Source organism: Salvelinus fontinalis, chromosome 10, assembly GCF_029448725.1.
Source record: "Salvelinus fontinalis isolate EN_2023a chromosome 10, ASM2944872v1, whole genome shotgun sequence".
NCBI classification, from domain to species: domain Eukaryota; kingdom Metazoa; phylum Chordata; class Actinopteri; order Salmoniformes; family Salmonidae; genus Salvelinus; species Salvelinus fontinalis.
The window spans coordinates 2619232-2642406 of NC_074674.1; the positions used below are offsets into that span (position 1 = coordinate 2619232).

The following is a 23175-nucleotide window of genomic DNA, read 5'->3' on the forward strand; positions in this document are numbered from 1 at the left end:
GAGGTGTATTTAGAGGGCAAGTTGGTCAGGATGATATCTATGAGGGTGCCCATGTTTATGGATTTAGGGTTGTACCTGGTAGGTTCCTTGATAATTTGTGTGAGATTGAAGGCATCTAGCTTAGATTGTAGGACAGCCGGGGTGTTAAGCATATCCCAATTTAGGTCACCTAGCAGCACAAACTCTGATGATAGATGGGTGGCAATCAATTCATATATGGTGTCCAGGACACAGCTGGGAGCTGAGGGGGTCTATAACATGTGGCAACAGTGAGGGACTTATTTCTGGAGAGATGGATCTTTAAAAGTAGAAGCTCGAACTGTTTGGGCATAGACCTGGATAGTATGACAGAACTCTGCAGGCTATCTCTACAGTAGATTGCAATTCTGCCCCCTTTAGCAGTTCTGTCTTGACGGAAAATGTTGTAATTGGGGATGGAAATTTCGGAATTTTTGGTGGCCTTCCTAAGCCAGGATTCAGTTAAGGCTAGGACAGCAGAGTTGGAGGAGTGTGCTAAAGCAGTGAATAAAGCAAACTTAGGGAGGAGGCTTCTGATGTTAACATGCATGAACCCAAGGCATTTACGGTTGCAGAAGTCAACAAATGAGAGCGCCTCGGTACACACTGGGTTAACCTCTACATCACCAGAGGAACAGAGGAGGAGTAGGACGAGGGTACAGTAAAGGCTATAAGAACTGGTCGTCTAGTGCTTTGGGAACAGAGAATAAAAGGAGCAGATTTCTGGGCGTGGTAGGATAGATTCAGGGCATAGTGTACATTCAAGAGTATGGTAGGGTGTGAGTACAGTGGGGCATTGAGTGACGATGAGAGAGGTTGCATCTCTGGAGGCGCCAGTTAAGCTAGGTGCGGTCTCCGCATGTGTGGGGGGTGGGACAAGGAGGCTATCTGAGGCATGTTGAGCGGGACTAGGAGCTCCGCAGTAAAATAAAACAATGAGAGCTGCCCTAAACAACAGTATACAAGGCATATTAACATTAGAGAAAGGCATAAAGCAATCAGGGGCGGCAGGGTAGCCTAGTGGTTAGAGCGTCGGAGTAGTAACCGTAAGGTTGCAAGATCGAATCCCTGAGCTGACAAGGTAAAAATCTGTTGTTCTACCCCTGAACAAGGCAGTTCACCTGCTGTTCCTAGGCCGTCATTGAAAATAAGAATTTGTTCTTGACTGACTTGCCTAGTTAAATAAAATAAAAATCACAGGTGTTTTTTGGGAGAGCTAAGACAACAACAGGTGAGACAACAATGGGAAACCGCTAGGACAACAACAATGGGTGAATGGGCAGAGAGGGTCAGTTAGATACACTGAGGCTGGGGCTGACAGATAAACAAAATTAAGTACTGTGTAAATGAACTGTCCAGCAGGCATCAGCTCTGGGTCCAATGAGCAGCAATATATGAAACAGTGTTTGTTATAATGCTACATCAATGCAGCAATCAGAAGCTGCAACAATGTCAAAAAGAATCTACAAGTAACACTGCTGGACTACGGATGAGTCCATGGGTCAAGGGTGGAGGTTTTCCATTGGTCAACTTGGCTTTTAATTCTGCTAGTTTCCGCTTCCTGTTGGCCATGGAGGTTAATATCAAAGAAGCTCAGTGTTATTACGGGACTGGTTAATGTCGGTATTACATTTCTTCCCGTATTGCATGGATTTTAACTAGTTCAAGTTTTTCTGTTGGTATTTGGACGACTTGAATAGACGCTTACACCTGTGTTCATGTCTGGCTTCTAAAGTGGGAGGCGTCACCGCTATGATACCTGATAGCTACGGTGAAATCTCATAGCTAACCTATTGCTAGCTAGCTTGTTATCTGTAAACAAAGCTAGCTAACTACCGTTAATTTCAGTTGACAGACAACGCCCAGGAACACCTCAACATAAAATAGCTATTAGCTAAATCCTTAAGATTTTAGGCAGTCAACCGCATTTGTATAGCGAGTGTAGTTTTTGGAGGTTGCAGTCCTCGGTGGGAATAAGCTAACTAGCTAGCCATCGAATAGCTGTCATAATGGATAAACAGGAATCTGATCGATTGATAGAGAAAGCAAAGCTGTGCTTGCGGTCAGGGCGGAGAGAAAAAGCCCTTCAACTGTTGTATGAAGCCCAGAAAATATTCCCCAGCACCCGGGCCAGAGGTAAATTTGCCGTAATGGCTGTCTTGTCAATGTTAGCCTTGCTTGCCAACTTGAACGTTAAAATAGAAAGTGCAACGTCTGTATCTTGTGAATTTGATAATGTATGCTCCCATCGAATCCGTGAACATGTTAAGCGTATGTTATAGCTACATGTCATCTGAATGATATTTACAATATGGTCGGTTTATAACGCAGGTAATATCTTTCGATAACTTGTGTACCTGGAAACTAAAAGTGGATTTACTAGCCTGTAAACCACACTCCAATGTATAACGTTACGTTAGTTAGTAATGTTTCTTTCATTAACTTATCCGTGTTATTGCTCAACCTGGTGGTGCAGCTGCAAACAGCCAGACTGGTTAGTTAGTATAATTTTGGGTTAACTGTCTTAAGTAACTCATTTGAATATAAGAAGTGACTAGGTTAGGGAATGCATGTTTCAGGTACATAATATTACTTTAATACAGCGGTTCCCAACCTTTTCCCCCAGAGCCCCCATTTTCACATTTGAAAAATGTCATGCAAATTTAAATGAACCCTCAATTTAATTATACATATTCTTGTTTACATAAAGTTTTGGTCAACAGATTCACACATTGCATGAGATTACTTCCAAAGCAAAGTCCAAATTATTTTAGACCACAACTTTAGAATTTTGTAGTTGGGCCCAAATGGAATCTCCTGGAATTTGTTTTACTATCTACAGAGGTTTCTGCAGAAATTCAGCAGAACCTGGATAAAGCTCTTTTTAAACTCTGGTGTATGTTTACACATCATGCAGTTGAATGGGATACTTACATTTTATACAAATAAAGGTAATCTGTTACATGTAAAACATTACACCCACTTTATTTAACTTTTTATTTCGGTACAATCAGTGTAAACAGATGTGAATATATACTTAGTGTCATGAATTTAATGCTGTTTCTGCTAGAGTGAGTGGGAAAGAAATGTTCTGTGGGAAGAGTCAGCTCTTTTCTGCCTGGAGGATTTACGTATTTCAAATGTAAAAACAATGAATGAATGTGGCTTATACAACTTCAAATTCAAGACCGGAAACTTGAATTCAATAACATGTGTTTTTGTATGTAGGAACTAAGATTCAAGAATTTCATTGACAAAATAAGTCTTACACTGTAATACGATGAACACTTACATCTGAACTTGAATCACTTGTTTGAAGAGTCAATCAGGCTGTCTGATAAACAAAATCTAGAGAGGTGTAGACAGAAATGTAACAGGGCCAACATCGTTTCCTAAAGACTGTGACTTCAGAAAGTATTCACAGCCCTTGAATTTTTTCACATTTTGTTGTGTTACAGCCTGAATAAGAAGAGAGCGAGATCCACTGCTCTCACTTCTATGGCATCAGTTTTGTCTATTGACATGCACCTGTGCCACTCCTCTTCAGACACCTCACTCAACGCAGCGATGATGTGCACAATATCCTTCCTCTCTTTCCTGTACCCTTCCACTTCTGCTGTGTGGAATATATGAATAGAGTTATAGATAGCTAAGCTTGGGTGCCTCTCCGTCACAGCCTGCAGCTTAATGGCATATTCTCTCATGGCAGCTTTGAAGAGCTCTGCACACCCATCTCTCTCTTGCTCTGGAAGTTCCTCCAGCTGAGTGGTGGTGTGGTGGTGCCACTCATCTGCCGCTGCCATACTCTGAGGTGCTGTAGCTTGTTGCTGATGGGTCTGTTTCTCAAATTTTTTAAGGACCACTAGCTCCAGACTGTGTTCAACGATGAACACAGCCTGGTCCTTCAGCGAGTATTATTGGTTCACCAACAACTCCTTCAGATCCTAGACACACTTGGCAGGTGTTTCAAAGGTGTCCAGTAACTACGAGAGGACATCCATGTGCTCTGCCAGCCACTCCACAGCACTGACCCACGAGCACCACCTGGTCTGTACTGCGTAGATTGGCATCACGGGAGTGAAGTCCTTTGCCAGCATGAATGCTCTGAGCTGCTTGGACACTGTTGTAATGTTAACTTTGTACAAAAACAAGGCCAGAAACTACACTTTTGGTCCACCAGTCACTGTGGAAGGTAGATTTCAAAAAATCTACCTGACACTCAGATTTGTTTCTTACCAGCCAAAATATTTTTGGGGGCCAAAAACAAAAAAGGATGAGCATGCTTTTGTAATGGTTCTAAAATAATATATGTTACTAAGAAGGAATGTGATATATTGCTTCATTTTTTTGTGACCACATAGCATCTTGGGGGTGACAACAACAGAAAGCCCATTAATTTTCATTGAAGGAAAGCAAAGTGGGAGGGGGACCTTTGGGTGATGCGAGCATGGGTGAGGGACGTGAACAGGGCGGGACCAAAATTGGGGGAGATGAACTTTAAGCAAATACTTTGAGACATCGCGTCATTATTGACCAGTTAAAGCTCCGTCCAGTTTAGTTTCCAGCCCCTACTGGATTGGCTATTGATACCTAGCCAGCTTGCTAGCACCAACAAGAGGGCGAAGCAAGCTTTGCTATCCGAATTTACGTGTTAAAAGTATCTCTGCCGTGAGATTGAGCGAGCCTGACTAGTATACGCATAGTCTTCTCTTTAACAGTTGAAACTCAAACATTTAAAAACAACCTAACTTGTGAACAAAACAATGTAAATATCCAAGAAACACAAGGACAAAGTCTCACTTCAGTAGACTTTAATTTCAAGTCAGTTAGACCAACTTTTATGCCTGTGCCAGCTCTTCTAAAAATTAATCTTTCACTCAGCAGTGTTGCTGCGCGAGGTGGGATAGGTTATAAGATTTGTAGTTTGACTTTATGCGATTCATTTACCAGCTTTGAAACAAAACGGTTGAAATGCTTTGTAAACAGCTACTGCAGAATTTATTTAGCTATAAATTAGATCATACAGCGAGTATTCATACCTCTTGACTTATTCCAAATGTTTTTGTTACAGCCTGAATTAAAAATGTACACATTTTTTCCCTCATCCATCTACACACAATACTCCATAATGACAGTAAAAACATCTTTTTAGAATGTTTTTGAAAATGAAATACAGAAATATCTAGTTTACATAAGTATTCACACTCCTGAGTCAATGCATGTTAGAATCAGCTTTGGCAGCAAGTACAGATGTGAGTATTTCTGGTTATGTTATTTTCAAGCTGATTTAAGTCAACTGTAACTAGGCCACTCAGGAACATTCAATGTTGTCTTGGTAAGCAACTACAGTGTATATTTGGCCTTGTGTTTTAGGTTATTAACCTGCTGAAAGGTGAATTTGTCTTCCAGTGTCAATTGGAAAACAGACTGAACCAGGTTTTCCTCTAGGATTTTGCCTGTGCTTAGCTCTATTTCGTTTATCTGAAAGTCCTTGCCGATGACAAGCATACCCATAACATGATGCAGCCACCACCATGCTTGAAAATATGAAGTGGTACTCAGTGACGTGTTGGATTTGCCCCAAACATAACGCTTTGTGTTCAGAACGTAACTTTATTTCTTTGCCACATTTTTAGCAGTTTTACTTTAGTACCTTATTGCAAACAGGATATATTTTTTTTATTTTGTACAGGCTTCCTTTTCACTCTGTAGGTTAGTGTTGTGGAATAACTACAATGTTGTTGATTTATCCTCAATTTTCTCCTATCAAAGCCATTAAACTCTCTAATTGATTAAAAATCCCTGAGTGGTTTCCTTCCTCTCCGGCAACTGAGTTAGGAAGGATGACTATCTTTGTAGTGACTGGGTGTATTGATATACCATCCAAAGTGTAATGAATAATTTCACCATGCTCAAAGGGATATTATGTCTGTTTTTTATTTTTTTACTCATCTATCAATAGGTGACCATCTTTGCAAGTCATTGGAAAACCTCCCTGCTCTTTGGTTGAATCTGTGTTTGAAATTCACTGCTCGACTGAGGGATCTGTATGTATGGGGTACAGAGAGAGATTAGGTAGTCATTCAAAAATCATGTTAAACACTATTGCACAGTGAGGGCATGCAATAAAAAAAACGATTAATTTGTAAACATTTCGAAAAACATAATCCTCTTATGGGGTTTTGTGTTACATCCTGAATTTAAAATGGATTCAATTGAGATTGTGTCACTGGCCTAAACACAACTAAATGTGGAAAAAGTCAAGATGTAAATCACTTCTAAAGGCACTTGGTACTTGACTATTTTTATTCACAAATACTACCACTGTGAATCCCTGACCACCTGCCAATGTGGCTGGTGAAATGAACGTCTTACCCGCCAATGCCAAAATTTTAAGGCCTGTCCAAAAAGGTAAAGTCTGCCATTATGGGTCTCTCACCCACTGGCTGAAGTAGAATGTTTAGGGCACACCTCCCACATGTGTCGGTGGTCTCTTCCAAGATCACGTAGAGATCCTTGCCCTTCACGCAATCTTTGATGTAGTGCGGGTAAAGCTCAGGTAGGTATACTGGATGTAGTGTGGGTAAAGGTCAGGTAGGTATACTGGATGTAGTGCGGGTAAAACTCAGGTAGGTATGCTGGATGTAGTGTGGGTAAAGGTCAGGTAGGTATACTGGATGTAGTGCGGGTAAAGCTCAGGTAGGTATACTGGATGTAGTGTGGGTAAAGGTCAAGTAGGTATGCTGGATGTAGTGTGGGTAAAGGTCAGGTAGGTATACTGGATGTAGTGTGGGTAAAGGTCAGGTAGGTATACTGGATGTAGTGTGGGTAAAGGTCGGGTAGGTATACTGGATGTAGTGTGGGTAAAGGTCAGGTAGGTATACTGGATGTAGTGTGGGTAAAGGTCAGGTAGGTATACTGGATGTAGTGCGGGTAAAGGTCAGGTAGGTATTCAGTGCAAAGATAGGATGCTGCAGGAACACTCCCTCCTTGCTTTGAGTGTTTGTTTAGAAATGTGGAGAACTTTGGTGCCTCGATCAGTGTTTTCACAAAGTCCAGGACCAACTCCTTCCTCTCTGACGTATTGTTTTAGCCAAACACTCTTCCAGAGTCTGAATTCTTGATTGACCAGTAGGATAACAATAAAAACATGGTTAATATAAATGAAAAACCAACCAACTTTAAATTATCTGGTTTTGGCCAAACTAACTTCTGTCCCGCTCTCATGCAGATACAGTGCATTTGGAAAGTATTCAGACCCCTTGACTTTTTCCACATTTTGTTACGTTTACAGCCTTATTCTAAAATGTATTAAATGTTTTTCACCTCAATTTACACACTACCCCATAATGACAAAGCGAAAACAGGTTTTTAGACATTTTTGCAAATGTATGCCAAATAAAAATCAGAACCTATGTAAATAGGGTTTCAGAACCTTTGCTATGAGACTTGAAATTGAGCTCAGGAGCATCCTGTTTTCATTTGATCATTCTTAAGATGTTTCTACAACATGATTGGAGTCCACCTGTGGTCAATTCAATTGATAGTACATGATTTGAAAAATCCTACACCTGTCTATATGCAGTAATGTCCCACCGTTGACAGTGCATGTTAGAGCAAAAACCAAGTCATGAGGTCGAAGGAATTGTCCGTAGAGCACCGAGACAGGGTTGTGTCTCGGCACAGATCTGGGGAAGGGTACCAAAACATTTCTGCAGTATTGAAGGTCCCCAAGAACACAGTGGCCTCCATCATTCTTAAGTGGAAGAAGTTTGGAACTATCCAGACTCTTCCTAGAGCTGGCCGCCTGGCCAAACTGACAAATTGGGGGAGAAGGGCCTTGGTCAGGAAGGTGACCAAGAACCCGATGGTCACTCTGGCAGAGCTCCAGAGTACCTCTGTGGAGATGGGAGAATCTTCCAGAAGGACAACCATCTCTGCAGTATTCCACCAATCAGGCCTTTATGGTAGAGTGGCCAGACGGAAGTCACTCCTCAGTAAACGGCACATGACAGCTCTCTTGGAGTTTGCCAAAAGGCACCTAAAGGACTCTGACCATGAGAAACAAGATTCTCTGGTCTAATGACTCAAATGGAACTCCTTGGCCTGAATCCCAAGTGTCACGTCTGTAGGAAATCTGGCACCATCGCTACGGTGAAGCACGGTGGTGCCAGCATCATGCTGTAGGGATGTTTTTCAGGGACTGGGAGACAAGTCAGAATCGAGGGAAAGATGAACGAAGCAAAGTACAGATCCTTGATGACAACCTGCTCAGGACCTCAGACTGGGGCGAAGGGTCACCTTCCAAAAGGACAACGACCCTAAGCACACAGCCAAGACAACACAGGAGTGGTTTCGGGACAAGTCTCAATGTCCTTGAGTGGCCCAGCCAGAGCCTGGACTTGAACCCGATCGAACATCTCTGGAGAGACCTAAAAACAGCTGTGCAGCGACTTTCCCCATCCAACCTGACAGAGCTTGAGAGGATCTGCAGAGAAGAATGGGAGAAACCCCCCAAATACTGGTGTACCAAGCTTGTAGCGTCATACCCAAGAAGACTCAAGTCTGTAATCACTGCCAAAGGTGAGTAAAGTACTGAGTAAAGGGTCTGAATACTTATGTAAATGTGATATTTCCATCTTTTGTATTTTTTTTATGCATTTGCTAACATTTCTAAAATAAAAAATATATACTTGTTTTTGCTTTGTCATGGGTTTTTTTGTGTAGATTGAGGGGGACCTTTTTAAAATAAGGCTGTAATGTAACAAACAGAGATCCCAACGACCCCACACACAGCACACAAAAGGACACCCCATTAATTAGCTTTTTCCCCCATATTGTTCTGATCATTATTTCCTCCATGCTAACCCTGAACCTATTTAGGTCAGGGATATAAATACAGGCTAGTAAAGCTAGCAATATTCACCACTGTTGCCTTTGATCAATCTGCCACAAATCTGTACATCGCGCACACTCTCCCTCTCACACACGCGGGCAGAACCCAACACACACAGTTCACACAGCACAGCTAGACAACTTTTACAAAGATGTGAGTAGCACTCCCTCTTACACATGCGGGCAGAACCCAATAACCCCCACACACACACACCAGAGTTCACACACATCACAGCTAGACAACTTTTACCTCCAAAATAGCTTCCTAGGTTAGTGCAAGCTATCTATCTAACGTAGCTAGCTAGCCTGCGAAGTTTACCGCAGTTTGCAACCGGTGAAGATAGCTTATGCAACATAATGAGTTGACTAAGTTACTCTGTTACCCTACTATCAAAATAAGTAAGTTAGGTTATTTACGTCAAAATACTTGTTCGCTTGCCTTTCGAGTCTGGTGTTGAATGGATCTCAGGTGCTCCACCACCGTTTTGCTTTTTATGTGGTTGATAGTTTTGGCACGCTTTACAAATTTAAGATTCCCTTGTCCTCATAAACACCATTTGTGAACTTTTTTTGTTGAAAAAAATTGAAATTGAATTGAATTGATTGAAAGATGAACTGAGGTCTACACTCCAGTCGGTAATGGTAATGCACCTTAAGTTTGGTTGCCAACCACCATATAAAGTCCAAAGAAGAAGAAGCCTGAAGTAGGAGAGATTACTACTATAAATTTTATCTGTGGATTAATTGTCGGAGCATAGGACCTTGTGCATTTCAGGTAAAATAACAACCCAATGTTTATATCCCAGGACAAATTAACTAGCAACAGCTAGCTAGCTAGCTAGGTCTGGTCAGCATGTTAGTCACGCATTTTACTGCTTGTTTCTAGCCTAAAGTATTGTGGATTTATGTGTCGTCTTTAGATCGGTATAAACAATCGCAAATTGTTTTGTGTTTTTTACTCTTTAAATCAAGGAAGATCCCGCGCCACACCAAAAGTTAGTCTTAGCCAGCCTCAGTCTTGATGTCTCATCTATTGATATTTACCCGCTTGCCTGATCTCTCGGTCTTCCGTCAGTGTTGATTGATGCTATAGTGAGGAATGGGAGCTCTGCTGCTCCAGAGGAACCCCACATACCCCCACCACGTGGCTTCCGATCAAATGAAGAGGACTGGGATGGAGAGGAGGCACGCAGAGGAGCCAGTGAGGAGAAGCAGACCTACACAGAGGATCAGCGTCAGGGTGTTTTCAGGTACCTGCCCCTTAGTATTAAATCACACTCACACTGTCTTTACCTGAGTTTTTCTATATTTTATTTAGTGATAGGCCATCACTCAGTTTGAGCACTCCGAGACCCCAGCTACATTTTGCCAAGATGTCCACCCAGTAAAACTGCACCTGCACGTTGTACATATTAATGTTGTGATGTCAGATTTCATAAGATTCTTTGTTTTGTTTGATCCATGCAGGATAAAGAAATGCAAGGACTTCTATGAGATCCTGGGCGTTCCTAAAGACGCTAGTGATGAAGATCTGAAGAAGGCATACAGGAAGCTGGCACTGAAGTTCCACCCTGATAAGAATTGTGCCCCGGGAGCCACAGATGCATTTAAAGGTAAAGGGATGCCTTTTACTGCTGTGTTTCCCTCTCCTGATCCAGGACTTATCGGTATCAGATCTTCCTCCTCCTCTGGTCACATTAGATGATCATGTGAGCATTTCTCATGTGCTCCTAAAATTCTAAATAAATATGGCCACTGTAAAGATGGCGCTGCAGTGGATAGCTGCAATCTTACGGGCTCCTGACCAATTCTGCTATTTTGTGTTGTTTTTTTGTACATAATGTCTCGCCATTTCCTATGACCAAAAGCAGCTTCTGGACATCAGAACTGCGATCACTAACATTGATTTGGATGATTGCGGTATCACAGATTACGAAGGGAAACCCAGCCCCGAGCTGCCCAGCGACGCAAGCCTTCCAGACAAGCTAATTACCGTTTTATGCTAGCTTCAAGGCAAACAACATTGAACTATGCATGAGAGCACCAGCTGTTCCGGCGACTGTATGATCTCGCTTTTTGTAGCCGATGTGAGTAAGAACTTTAAACAGGTGAACATTCGCAAGGCCAGACAAAATACCAGGACACTTACTTGGAGCATGTGCTGACCACCTGGCCAAGTGTCTTCACTGACATTTTACATTCTTTAAATAACAAAAAAAACATTAGTCATTTAGGAGACACTCTTATCCAGAGCGACTTACAGGAGCAATTAGGGTTAAGTGCCTCGCTCAAAGGCACATTGACAGATTTGTCACCAGTCGGCTTGGAGATTCAAACCAGCAACCTTTCGGTTACTGACCCATCGCTCTTAATTGCTAGGCTGCCTCCTGTACTTTATACAACCAATTCTTGACCCGGTCTGTAATACCAACTTGTTTCAAGCAGACAACCATAGTCCCTGTGCCCAAGAATGCCAAAGTTATTTAGGCAGGTTACCATCGCCCCGTAGAACTCACATATATAGCCATGAAATGCTTTGAAAGGCATCTCATGGCTTACATCAACACCATCATCCCAGACACCCTGGACCCACTCCAATTCGCATAACGCCCAAACAGATCCAAAGATGACTCAATCTCTATTGCACTCCACCCTTTCCCACTTGGACAAAAGGAACACCTACGTGAGAATGCTGTTCACTGACTACAGCTCAGCATTCAACACCATAGTGCCCTCCAAGCTCAACACCAAGCTCAGGACCTTGGGACGGAACACCTCCCTCTGCAACTGGATCCTGGACTTCCTGACGGGCCTACGGCGGTGAGAGTAGGCAACAATGCATCCGCCACGCTGACCATCAACAAGGGGCCCCTCGGGGGGTGTGCTCAGTCCCCTCTTCCTGTTCACCCATGACTGCGTAACTGTGCACGACTCCCAACACCAAGTTTGCTGACAACACAACGGTGGTAGTTACTGATCACTGACGACAATGAGGCAGCCTATAGGGAAGAGGCCGGCAATCTAGCAGTGTGGTGCCAGGACAACAACCTCTCCCTCAATGTCAGCAAGACAAAGGCGCTGATCATGGACTACAGGAAACGGAGGGGCGAGCACACATCCATCCACATCGATGGGGCTATAGTGGAGCGGGTCGAGAGAGCTTCAAGTTTCTTTGTGTCCACATCACTAAGGAATTAACATAGTCCACACACACCTACACAGTTGTGAAGAGGGCACGACAGCACCTTTTCCCCCTCAGGAGGCTGTAGAGATTTGGCATTGGCCCATGGGTCAGAGGAAGGCCCAAATTAATTGTCAAAGACACCAGCCACCCAAGCCATAGACTGTTCTATCTGCTACCGCACGGAAAGCGGTACCAATGCAACAAGTTAGGAAACATCACGGAAAGCGATACCAATGCAACAAGTTTGGAAACATGACGCTGAACAGCTTCTACCCCCAAGCCATAAGAGTGGTAAACAAGACTGAATTAATAGCTAATCAAATGGCTACCCGGACTAAATGCATTGACCCTTTTTTGCACCTACTGTCTTGCACTGGACTCTACCCACACACACTTACACTGACACCCCAACACACACATACAGTTGAACTCTGAAGTTTACATACACCTTAGCCAAATACATTTAAACTCCGTTCACAATTCCTGACATTTAATCCTAGTAAAAATTCCCTGTCTTAGGTCAGTTAGGATCACCACTTCATTTAAAGAATGTGAAATGTCAGAATAATAGTAGAGAAATATTTATTTCAGCTTTTATTTATTTCGTCACATTCCCAGTAGGTCAGAAGTTTACATACACTCAATTAGTATTTGGTAGCATTGCCTTTAAATTGTTTAACTTGGGTCAAACGTTTTGGGTAGACTTCCACAAGCTTCCCACAATAAGTTGGGTGAATTTTGGCCCATTTCCTCCTGACAGAGCTGGTGTAACTGAGTCAGGTTTGTAGGCCTCCTGGCTCGCACACACTTTCTCAGTTCTGTCCACACATTTTCTATAGGATTGAGGTCAGGGCTTTGTGATGGCCACTCCAATACCTTGACTTTGTTGTCCTTAACTTCTTGACGCACGGATCCCTTTAGCGGGATCATTTTCGTAAACAACCGCTGAATTGCAGAGCGCCAAATAAAATAAAAAATAAAATAAAAATTTATTTTCATGAAATCACAAGTGAAATATACCAAAACACAGCTTAGCTTGTTGTTAATCCCCCTGTCGTGTCAGAATTTGAAAATATGCTTTACAGCGAAAGCAATCCAAGCGTTTGTGAGTTTATCGATCACTAGACAAAACAGTAAGAACACCTATCAGCCATGTAGAATGGTCACGAAAGCCAGAAAAGCTATAAAATGAATCGCTTACCTTTGATGATCTTCAGATGTTTGCACTCACGAGACTCGCAGTTACACAATAAATGTTCCTTTTGTTCGATAAAGATTTTTTTATATCAAAATACCGCCATTTATTTGGCGCGTTATGTTCAGTATTCCACAGCCTTAGGCAAGTCAAGGCTTGACACAAATTCCATATAGTATCTGTAAAGGTCGTAAAAACATGTCAAACGTTTTTAATAATCAATCCTCAGGTTGTTTTTAACATCAATAATCGATAATATTTCAACCGGACTGTAAACTATTCAATACTGGAGAGAAAAAACAATGTCGAGCAACGAGTGTCTGGCGCAAAAATGAATGGAGGGACATCCGCCTATCCACTGACGCGTTTTGATAAATCTCGCTCATTTTTTAAAATAAAAGCTTGAAACTATGTCTAAAGACTGTTCACGCCCTGAGGAAGCCACGGGAAAAGGAATCTGGTTGATATCCCTTTAAATGGACGAAAGGCAGACAATGGATTTTTCAAAATAGAAGTCACTTCCGGGTTGGATTTCCTCAGGTTTTCGCCTGCAAAATCAGTTCTGTTATACTCACAGACAATATTTTGACAGTTTTGGAAACCTTAGAGTGTTTTCTATCATACTCTGTCAATTACATGCATACTCTAGCATCTGGACCTGAGAAATAGGCAGCTTACAATGGGAATGTTATTTTTCCAAACATAAAAATTCTGCCCCCTAGCTTCAAGAGGTTTTAAGCCATTTTAACACAACTTTGGAAGTATGCTTGGGGTCATTGTCCATTTGGAAGACCCATTTGTGACCAAGCTTTAACTTCCTGACTTATGTCTTGAGATGTTGCTTCAATATATTCACCTAGTTTTCCTCCCTCATGATGCCATCTATTTTGAAGTGCACCAGTCCCTCCTGCAGCAAAGCACCCCAAAACATGATGCTGCCACCTCCGTGCTTCATGGTTGGGATGGTGTTCTTCAACTTGCAAGCATCCCCCTTTTTCCATCAAGCATAACGATGGTCATGATGGCCAAAAAGTTATATTTTTGTTTCATCAGACCAGAGGACATTTCTCCAAAAAGTACAATCTTTGTCCCCATGTGCAGTTGCAAACCGTAGTCTGGCTTTTTTATGGAGGTTTTGGAGCAGTGGCTTCTTCCTTGCTGAGCGGCCTTTCAGGTTATGTCAATATAGGACACGTTTTACTGTGGATAAAGATATTTTTGTACCTGTTTCCTCCAGCATCTTCACAAGGTCCTTTGCTGCTGTTCTGGGATTGATTTGCACTTTTCGCACCAAAGTACGTTCATCTCTAGGAGACAGAACGCGTCTCCTTCCTGAGCGGTATGACAGCTGCCTGGTCCCATGGTGTTTATACTTGATTGTACAGATGAACGTGGTACCTTCAGGCATTTGGAAATTGCTCCCAAGTGTAACGGATGTGAAATGGCTAGCTAGTTAGCGGGTACGCTACTTGCTCTGAAAGCTAGAAGTAGTGTTGCCCTTTGCTCTGCAAGGGCCGCGGCTTTTGTGGAGCGATGGGTAACGACGCTTCGTGGGTGACTGTTGTTGATGTGTGCAGAAGGTCCCTGCTTCGCGCCCGTGTCGGGGCGAGGGGACGGTTTAAAGTTATACTGTTACACAAGGATGAACCAGACTTGTAGAGGTCACCATTTTTTTCTGAGGTCTTGGCTGATTTCTTTTGATTTTTCCAATGATGTCAAGCAAAGAGGCACAGAGTTTGAAGGTAGGCCTTGAAATACATCTACAGGTATACCTCCAATTGACTCAAAGGATGTCAATTAGGCTATCAGAAGCTTCTAAAGCCATGACATCATTTTATGGAATTTTCCAAGCTCTTTAAAGGCACAATCATTTTAGTGTATGTAAACTTCTGACCCACTGGACTTATGATACAGTGAATTATAAATGAAATAATTTGTCTGTTAACAATTGTTGGAAAAATGACTTGTGTCATGCACAAAGTAGATGTCCTAACCGACTTGCCAAAACTATACTTTGTTAACAAGAAATTTGTCGAGTGGTTGAAACATTTGTTTTAATGACTCCAACCTAAGTGTATGTAAACTTCCGACTTCAACTGTACATGCGCACGCAAGCATACTGACGCTACACACACTCACACTTTTTTACACTCACCATATATAGGCTGCTGCTACTGTCTATTATCTATCATGTTGCCTAGTCACTTTACCTCTATGTAAATAGTTATCTCAATTACCTCGTACCTCTACACATCGAGTCGGTACTGGTACTCCCTGTATATAGCCATGTTATTCACTGTGTATGTATTCCTCGTGTCACTATTTACATTTTGTACTACATTTTTATCTTTAACTCTTCATTGTTGGAAAAGGACCCGTAAGAAAGTCTTTCACTGTTAGTCTACACCTGTTGTTTACCAAGCATTCGACAAATAAAATTATATTTGAGTTGTATTTTTGTGGAACTGCCGGTGCAGATAATTAGACCAGTCCTCTCTTCTCATGCTGTTGTGGCTCTCTACGTCAGACGGAACCAAATCGTAGGCCTGATAAGTATTTTTTTCTTTACAGCCATAGGCAATGCGTATGCGGTGCTCAGCAACGCTGAGAAGCGTCATCAGTATGACCAGTATGGAGAACAGGCTCCGTCTGAGAGCACCGCCCACGCTCGCCACGGACACTACCGCAACTTCAACAGGGACTTTGAGGCCGATATCTCCCCTGAGGAACTCTTCAACATCTTCTTTGGAGGAAGGTTTCCCACAGGTCAGTTTGTGTGTGTGTATTTCTGAAAGAGAGAGTTGGTGTGTGCGTTAATCTCTGTTACTTGAATTTTGGATTTGAGTGACTCATTGTCAGTTGTTGCTAAGTAGTTCAGTGCATGTAAATCATGTCTGTTCTGCTCCCTCAGGCAACATCCATGTGTACACCAACAGAGGAGCCACCTACTCTAACTTCTATCAGCCTCGTCGGCGACGTGCATATGAGAGGCGCGAGGAGGAGGTGGGGGAGAACCGCAGTCAGGTCAGTCAGTGTCCACGAGAGATCTCAGAGAAAATCCCATCAGTTCAACTCATAGATGTTCTGTGGCTGTGTGATTAACCAACAGAGCTACAGCTGTTTGCCTATGGGTGTACAGTTTAACCAACAGAGCTACAGCTGTTTGCCTATGGGTGTACAGTTTAACCAACAGAGCTACAGCTGATTGCCTATGGGTGTACAGTTTAACCAACAGAGCTACAGCTGATTGCCTATGGGTGTACAGTTTAACCAACAGCGCTACAGCTGATTGCCTATGGGTGTACAGTTTAACCAACAGAGCTACAGCTGATTGCCTATGGGTGTACAGTTTAACCAACAGAGCTACAGCTGATTGCCTATGGGTGTACAGTTTAACCAACAGAGCTACAGCTGATTGCCTATGGGTGTACAGTTTAACCAACAGAGCTACAGCTGATTGCCTATGGGTGTACAGTTTAACCAACAGAGCTACAGCTGATTGCCTATGGGTGTACAGTTTAACCAACAGAGCTACAGCTGTTTGCCTATGGGTGTACAGTTTAACCAACAGAGCTACAGCTGATTGCCTATGGGTGTACAGTTTAACCAACAGAGCTACAGCTGATTGCCTATGGGTGTACAGTTTAACCAACAGAGCTACAGCTGATTGCCTATGGGTGTACAGTTTAACCAACAGAGCTACAGCTGATTGCCTATGGGTGTACAGTTTAACCAACAGAGCTACAGCTGATTGCCTATGGGTGTACAGTTTAACCAACAGAGCTACAGCTGATTGCCTATGGGTGTACAGTTTAACCAACAGAGCTACAGCTGATTGCCTATGGGTGTACAGTTTAACCAACAGAGCTACAGCTGATTGCCTATGGGTGTACAGTTTAACCAACAGAGCTACAGCTGATTGCCTATGGGTGTACAGTTTAACCAACAGAGCTACAGCTGATTGCCTATGGGTGTACAGTTTAACCAACAGAGCTACAGCTGATTGCCTATGGGTGTACAGTTTAACCAACAGAGCTACAGCTGATTGCCTATGGGTGTACAGTTTAACCAACAGAGCTACAGCTGATTGCCTATGGGTGTACAGTTTAACCAACAGAGCTACAGCTGATGTGTTTATGGGTTTACAATTGATGCTGGACCTTGATTTGAAAGAACTCCACTCCCTGAGGTTGGGTGGGGCTTTTAGATTTGATCCTGTTTGTCATTGGATACCATCTCCTTCTGAGGTGCTGCAATAGGCAGTTAAATGGAGAACCTTATGCTGCTCCAAGAGGATCAGTTACAGTGGGGGTTGAAGGTTGACCAGTGAAACAGACCAGCTGTGAAAATAAGAGTAGAAGCTTTCACCATGCCTAGACCAGATTGTTGCAGTAAGCAAACGAGTCCTTGAAATGTTACTGTACATTGATTAAATGTATTTCCAGTTATTTGATGTGTTTATGAACTTCTTCTGGTTCTGCCTTTCTTCAGCAGAACACCTTCACAGCCTTCCTGCAGCTTCTTCCTGTTCTGGTGCTAATCCTCATATCTGTTGTGACCCAACTGATGGCCACCAACCCTCCTTACGGTCTCTTTTACAAACCGTGAGTCCACTGTAACATCAACCAAGCTTCTTGATGATACGTTTGTCTCTCAAATAGACTACATATTAACCTATTTCACAGACTGGTAGCATGGTAACTGTCAAATGCTGGGTGCAGAGTGCATGAGGACCCTGAAGAGGGTGAGATGTGATGTGTATTGGGTACCCTTTGTAAACATTTAGTGGGACTGACTGTATGTCAAGGTGGAGTCGCAATTCAATGGCTCAGACACAAGACTTATGTGGCAGGGCCTACAGGAAATCACGGACTACAAAAAGAACCAGCCACGTCACGGACACCAACGTCACGCTTCCAGACAAACTAAACACCTTCTTAGCACGCTTGGAGGATAATATAGTACCACCGTCGCTGCCCGCTAACAAGGCCTGCACCCCCCTCCCTCTCCTTCTCTGTGGCTGACGTGAGTAAAATATTTCAACGTGTTAACCCTCACAAAGCTGCAGGTCCAGGCGGCATCCCTAGCCGCGTCCTCAGAGCATGCGCAGGCTGGTGTGTTTACGGACATATTTAATCGCTCCCTATCCCAGTCTGTTGTCCCCACATGCTTCAAGATGGCTACCATTGTTCCTGTACCCAAGAAGGCAAAGATGACTGAAATAAATGACTCGCCCCGTAGCACTCACTTCTGTCATCATGAAGTGCTTTGAGAGACTAGTCAAGGACCATATCACCTCCACCTTACCAGCCACCCTAGACCCACTTCAGTTTGCATACCGCCCCAACAAGTCCACAGACGACGCAATCGCCATCACACTGGAAGTCTCAAGCTATTGCTCGCCTGAGGTACTGTGGTCTACAGCTTATCATGAGATACTCTATCTACCTAGAGAATTTTCATATGTATTTTTCGTATTGGTTTACATACCACCACAGATTGAGGCTGGCACTAAGACAGCATTGAATGAGCTGTATTAAGCAAACAAGAAAACGCTCACCCAGAGGCGGTGCTCCTAGTAGCCGGGGACTTTAATGCAGGGAAACTTAAATCCGTTTTACCAAATTTCTATCAGTATGTTAAATGTGCAACCAGAGGGAAAAAAAACTCTGGACCACCTTTACTCCACACACAGAGACGCGTACAAAGCTCTCCCTCGCCCTCCATTTGGCAAATCTGACCATAATTCTATCCTCCTGATTCCTGCTTATGATTAAAAATTAAAGCAGGAAGTACCAGTGACTAGATCAATAAAAAAGTGGTAAGATGAAGCAGATGCTAAGCTATAGCACTGTTTTGCTAGCACAGACTGGAATATGTTCCGGGATTCCTCCGATGGCAGTGAGGAGTACACCACATCAGTCATTGGCTTCATCAATAAGTGCATCGATGATGTCGTCCCCCACAGTGACCGTACGTACATACCCCAACCAGAAGCCATGGATTACAGGCAACATCTGCACTGAGCTGAAGGCTAGAGCTGCCGCTTTCAAGGAGTGGTACTCTAACCCGGAAGCTTATATGAAATCCCGCTATGCCCTCCGATGAACCATCAAACAGGCAAAGCGTCAATACAGGACTAAGATTTAATCGTTTTACACCGGCTCTGACGCTCGTCGGATGTGGCAGGGCTTGCAAACCATTAGACTACGAAGGGAAGCACAGCCGAAAGCTGCCCAGTGACACGAGTCTATCAGACGAGCTAAACTACTTCTATGCTCGCTTCGAGGCAAACAGCCCCAACGGATCCACAGATGATGCAATCTCTATTGCACTCCACACTGCCCTATCCCATTTGGACAAAAGCAATACCTATGATGCTTTTCATTGACTACAGCTCAGCATTCAACACCATAGTACCATAGTACAAGCTCATCATCAAGCTAGAGGCCCTGGGTCTCTACCCCGCCCTGTGCAATTGGGTCCTGGACTTTCTGACGGGCCGCCCCCAGTTGAAGGTAGGAAACAACATCTCCACTTCGCTGACCCTCAACACTGGGGCCCCACAAGGGTGCGTGCTCAGCCCCCTCCTGTACCCCCTTGTTCACCCACAACTGCGTGGCCATGCACACCTCCAACTCAATCACCAAGTTTGCAGACGACACAACAGTAGTGGGCTTGATTACCAACAACAACGAGACAGCCTACAGGGAGGAGGTGAGGGCACTCGGAGTGTGGTGTCAGGAAAACGACCTCTCACTCAACGTCAACAAAACAAATGAGATGATCGTGGACTTCAGGAAACAGCAGAGGGAGCACCCCCCCCCATCCACATTGACGGGACAGCAGTGGAGAAGGTGGGAAGATTTAAGTTCCTCGGCATACACATCAGACAAACTGAAATGGTCCACAACACAGATAGTGTGGTGAAGAAGGCTCAAATTTGGCTTGTCACCCAAAACCCTGACAAACTTTTACAGATTCACAATCGAGAGCATCCTGTCTGGTACGACAACTGCACCCCCTTCAACCACAAGGCTGTCCAGATGGTGGTGCGGTCTCCACAACGCATCACCGGGGGCAAGCTACCTGCCCTCCATGACACCTTCAGCACCCGATGTCACAGGAAAGCCAAAAAGATCATCAAAGACAACAACCACCTGAGTCACTGCCTGTTCACACCGCTACCATCCAGAAGGCGTGGTCAGTACAGGTGCATCAAAGCTGGGACCGAGAGACGCTGTTTTTCAGTCTCTCAAGGCCATCAGACTGGTAAACAGCAATCACTAACTCTGCTGCCTACATTGAGACCCAATCACTGGCCACTTTAATAAATGGATCACTAGTCACTTGGATCACTAGTCACATGGATCACTAGTACTCTAAATAATGCCACTTTAATAATGTTTACATATCTTACATTACTCATCACATGTGTGTGTACTGTATTTTATACCATCTATTGCACCTTGCCTATGCCGCTCGGCCATCGCTCATCCATATACTTACATGTACATATTCTCATTCACCCCTTTAGATTTGTGTGTATTAGGTAGTTGTTGGTGAATTGTTAGATATTACTGCACTGTTGGAGCTAGAAGCACAAGCATTTCGCTACACTCGCATTAATATCTGCTAACCATATGTATGTGACAAATAAAATTTGATTTGATGTTTATTTCAGGGCCATGGGCCTGGTGGTCTCCCGGGAGACCCAGAACATGGGTGTTCCCTACTACGTGGACAAGGGTTTCCAGAAGGAGTACCGTGGGGAGTCCCTGGAAGAGCTGGAGAAGACCATAGAGAGTGACTACATCGAACACCTGCAGAGCAGCTGCTGGAAGGAGAAACAGCAGAGTAAGTCAAGCTGCATTCAGGTTCTGGCAGCTTGGCTGTCCCCATTGACAGCCACCTGAGACGTGTTGACTGACAAAGCCACACATGGTTTATTCATATTGTAGAGTAGGAAGGTATCCATATATGAGCTGATGTTTTTGTCATTCCTCAGAGTCGGATTTGGCGAATCTTGCACAACTGTACCGTGATGACAGACTGAAGGCGAAGGCTGAGTCTCTGAAGCTGGACAACTGTGACAAGCTGTACCGCTTTGTGGGCCAACAAAGAGGAGAATGAGGGGCTTAGACAGGAGAGGGAGGCATCTCTTTCCAGCTGGGAATTCTACACTTTACTCATTTAATATTGTTTATTTATTTTATTTATTAAATCGGGTCACTTTTTTGAAGAACATCTCTTGTCTGGATAGAGCACAGTGGTAGCCAAAGCCCTTTGATCTGAAACATTGTGCCGCCTTTCCTCTCAGATGGAAGAAAGTGGAGGTGCATGTACTATGAATTGCCCACCGTGGCTCTGTGGATAACAACATAAAACCCAGTCTGGCTGGCTCTGGGATTGTTTTATTGATGTACAGGAGCCTTGTTACTGCTTCCTTACATTAAGGAATATAGGCTTGCTTACAACGTTTGAGAAAATGGTTGTCTGTTCACACCTACACTTTGTTAGTCACCTGTTTGAAACATGTTTAGCATTGCTGCTGGGTTACTAATTTATTTCCATGTTTGTTTCTGTGGCGTGAGTTTAATGGAGTATATTGTGTAGGTCTTGGAAAGAACATAGCAAGAGCAGTGAGTCACTTTTTAATTGGAAAAACATTTTTAATTGTGAAGAAAGAATGCAAGGACCTGAAAACCACTAACTTCTAGAATAGGTTTTCAGAGACTGAGGCAAACGAGAGCTTCTATTTGAAAAGACAGATCTATATGGTCTTAAACTGTGAAGAAAATGTAGATTTATCATGCCTGTTAGAGTATATAGCTCTGGCCTTACTTTCTCTATCTCTACAACATTAGATTCACTTAAAACCGAAATCTGCAGTTAGATTGTATGTGAAATACATTGATACTTTTAATTTTATTTTGCTGTGCTCTAAGACTTTGCCAAACGGCGTTGCCATAGTTGTACTTGTCCATTATTTGGTCCTTCTGGTTCATTCTGAAGCACTTGCTGCCGTTTTATTTGGAACCTGCTGTCCTAGTCTCTATTCCCCAATGCATGCAGCCCCATGTTCTGCCCTCCTTTTATTTTTTTATTCATGTCCTTGTTACACATCAGGTGCTCAGTCAATAGCTGCTGCAGCACACCTCTGTAAAGGACTAAGACAAATCCACTCATCCTGCCCATTCATTTAATCAACTGTTACATTCATTTCATCAACTGTTACTTTACTAAGAGCTTTCAAACATTTCTCCAAATGAACATTTGTTCAGTAATCTTTTAATGCTTGACCTTCCTTTAGTCAGATCATAAATCCAGCAGACGAAGGGCTAACAGCCACACTAGTGGCAGACAGACAGGAAGCGGTTGGGGCAGTAATGGATTACAGATTAGACCCGATGCTAACTAGATCCCCAGTTGTCTCTTGGCTGAACTCTGGTGTCCAGTTGATTTGTGCTGTTAGAGCAGGTTTATTAAAAAGTTAAACAATCCCTTGGTGTCTATGGGTTGCTTTTGTCTAGTATGTCTACAGAGCATTGATCCAGATGGCTATACTCTCACCCTACTGGTGTTACACCCCAGCTCAGGCAGAGTTTCAGCCTGATTGCGCTGTCGACAATGCAAATTGTTCGATTGAGCTGACATATGCAGCGTTTACCGTGATTGCGGTCTCTGCGAACATTGTCGACAACGCACAATCATATTAAATCCCAGCCTTAGTCCTTGTTGGATTTCTTTTGAAGCTAGAAACATTAATTGAAACAATAACAAAGCGGTCGCCCTGTCTCTGTTTTGGGTGAAAAACTGAGGGATGGGCCTGGAGAAATGTGACCACTCACATCCATAGACAGAGCTATGGATCGACTAACCA

General features: G+C 43.3%; 1 protein-coding gene across 4 annotated transcripts; it reads left to right on the plus strand.

Moving 5' to 3' along the window:
- The first annotated feature begins 1560 nt into the window (after positions 1 to 1560).
- Positions 1561 to 22795, plus strand: LOC129863361 (dnaJ homolog subfamily C member 18-like). 4 transcript variants are annotated; one of them, XM_055935293.1, is made up of 9 exons: positions 2064 to 2154; positions 3477 to 8601; positions 9989 to 10163; positions 10381 to 10526; positions 15864 to 16058; positions 16204 to 16316; positions 17784 to 17896; positions 20977 to 21149; positions 21301 to 22795. In XM_055935293.1, the coding sequence occupies exons 2-9, from the start codon at positions 8208 to 8210 to the stop codon at positions 21423 to 21425; spliced, it is 1434 nt and encodes a 477-aa protein (XP_055791268.1). In that variant the 5' UTR covers positions 2064 to 2154; positions 3477 to 8207; the 3' UTR covers positions 21426 to 22795. The 4 variants fall into 4 exon arrangements, with proteins under 4 accessions (XP_055791270.1, XP_055791271.1, XP_055791268.1 ...); XM_055935294.1 differs by having other exon boundaries at positions 17787 to 17896; XM_055935295.1 differs by lacking the exon at positions 3477 to 8601 and having other exon boundaries at positions 1561 to 2154.
- Positions 22796 to 23175: the final 380 nt, after the last annotated feature.

Coding starts and splice junctions, on each gene's coding strand:
- LOC129863361 (XM_055935293.1), top strand. CDS start 8,208: ATGTTTTTCAGGGACTGGGAGACAAGTCAGAATCGAGGGAAAGATGAA. Junction 10,527..15,863: donor AGCCACAGATGCATTTAAAG/GTAAAGGGATGC, acceptor TTTTCTTTACAG/CCATAGGCAATGCGTATGCG. Junction 17,897..20,976: donor TACGGTCTCTTTTACAAACC/GTGAGTCCACTG, acceptor TGTTTATTTCAG/GGCCATGGGCCTGGTGGTCT.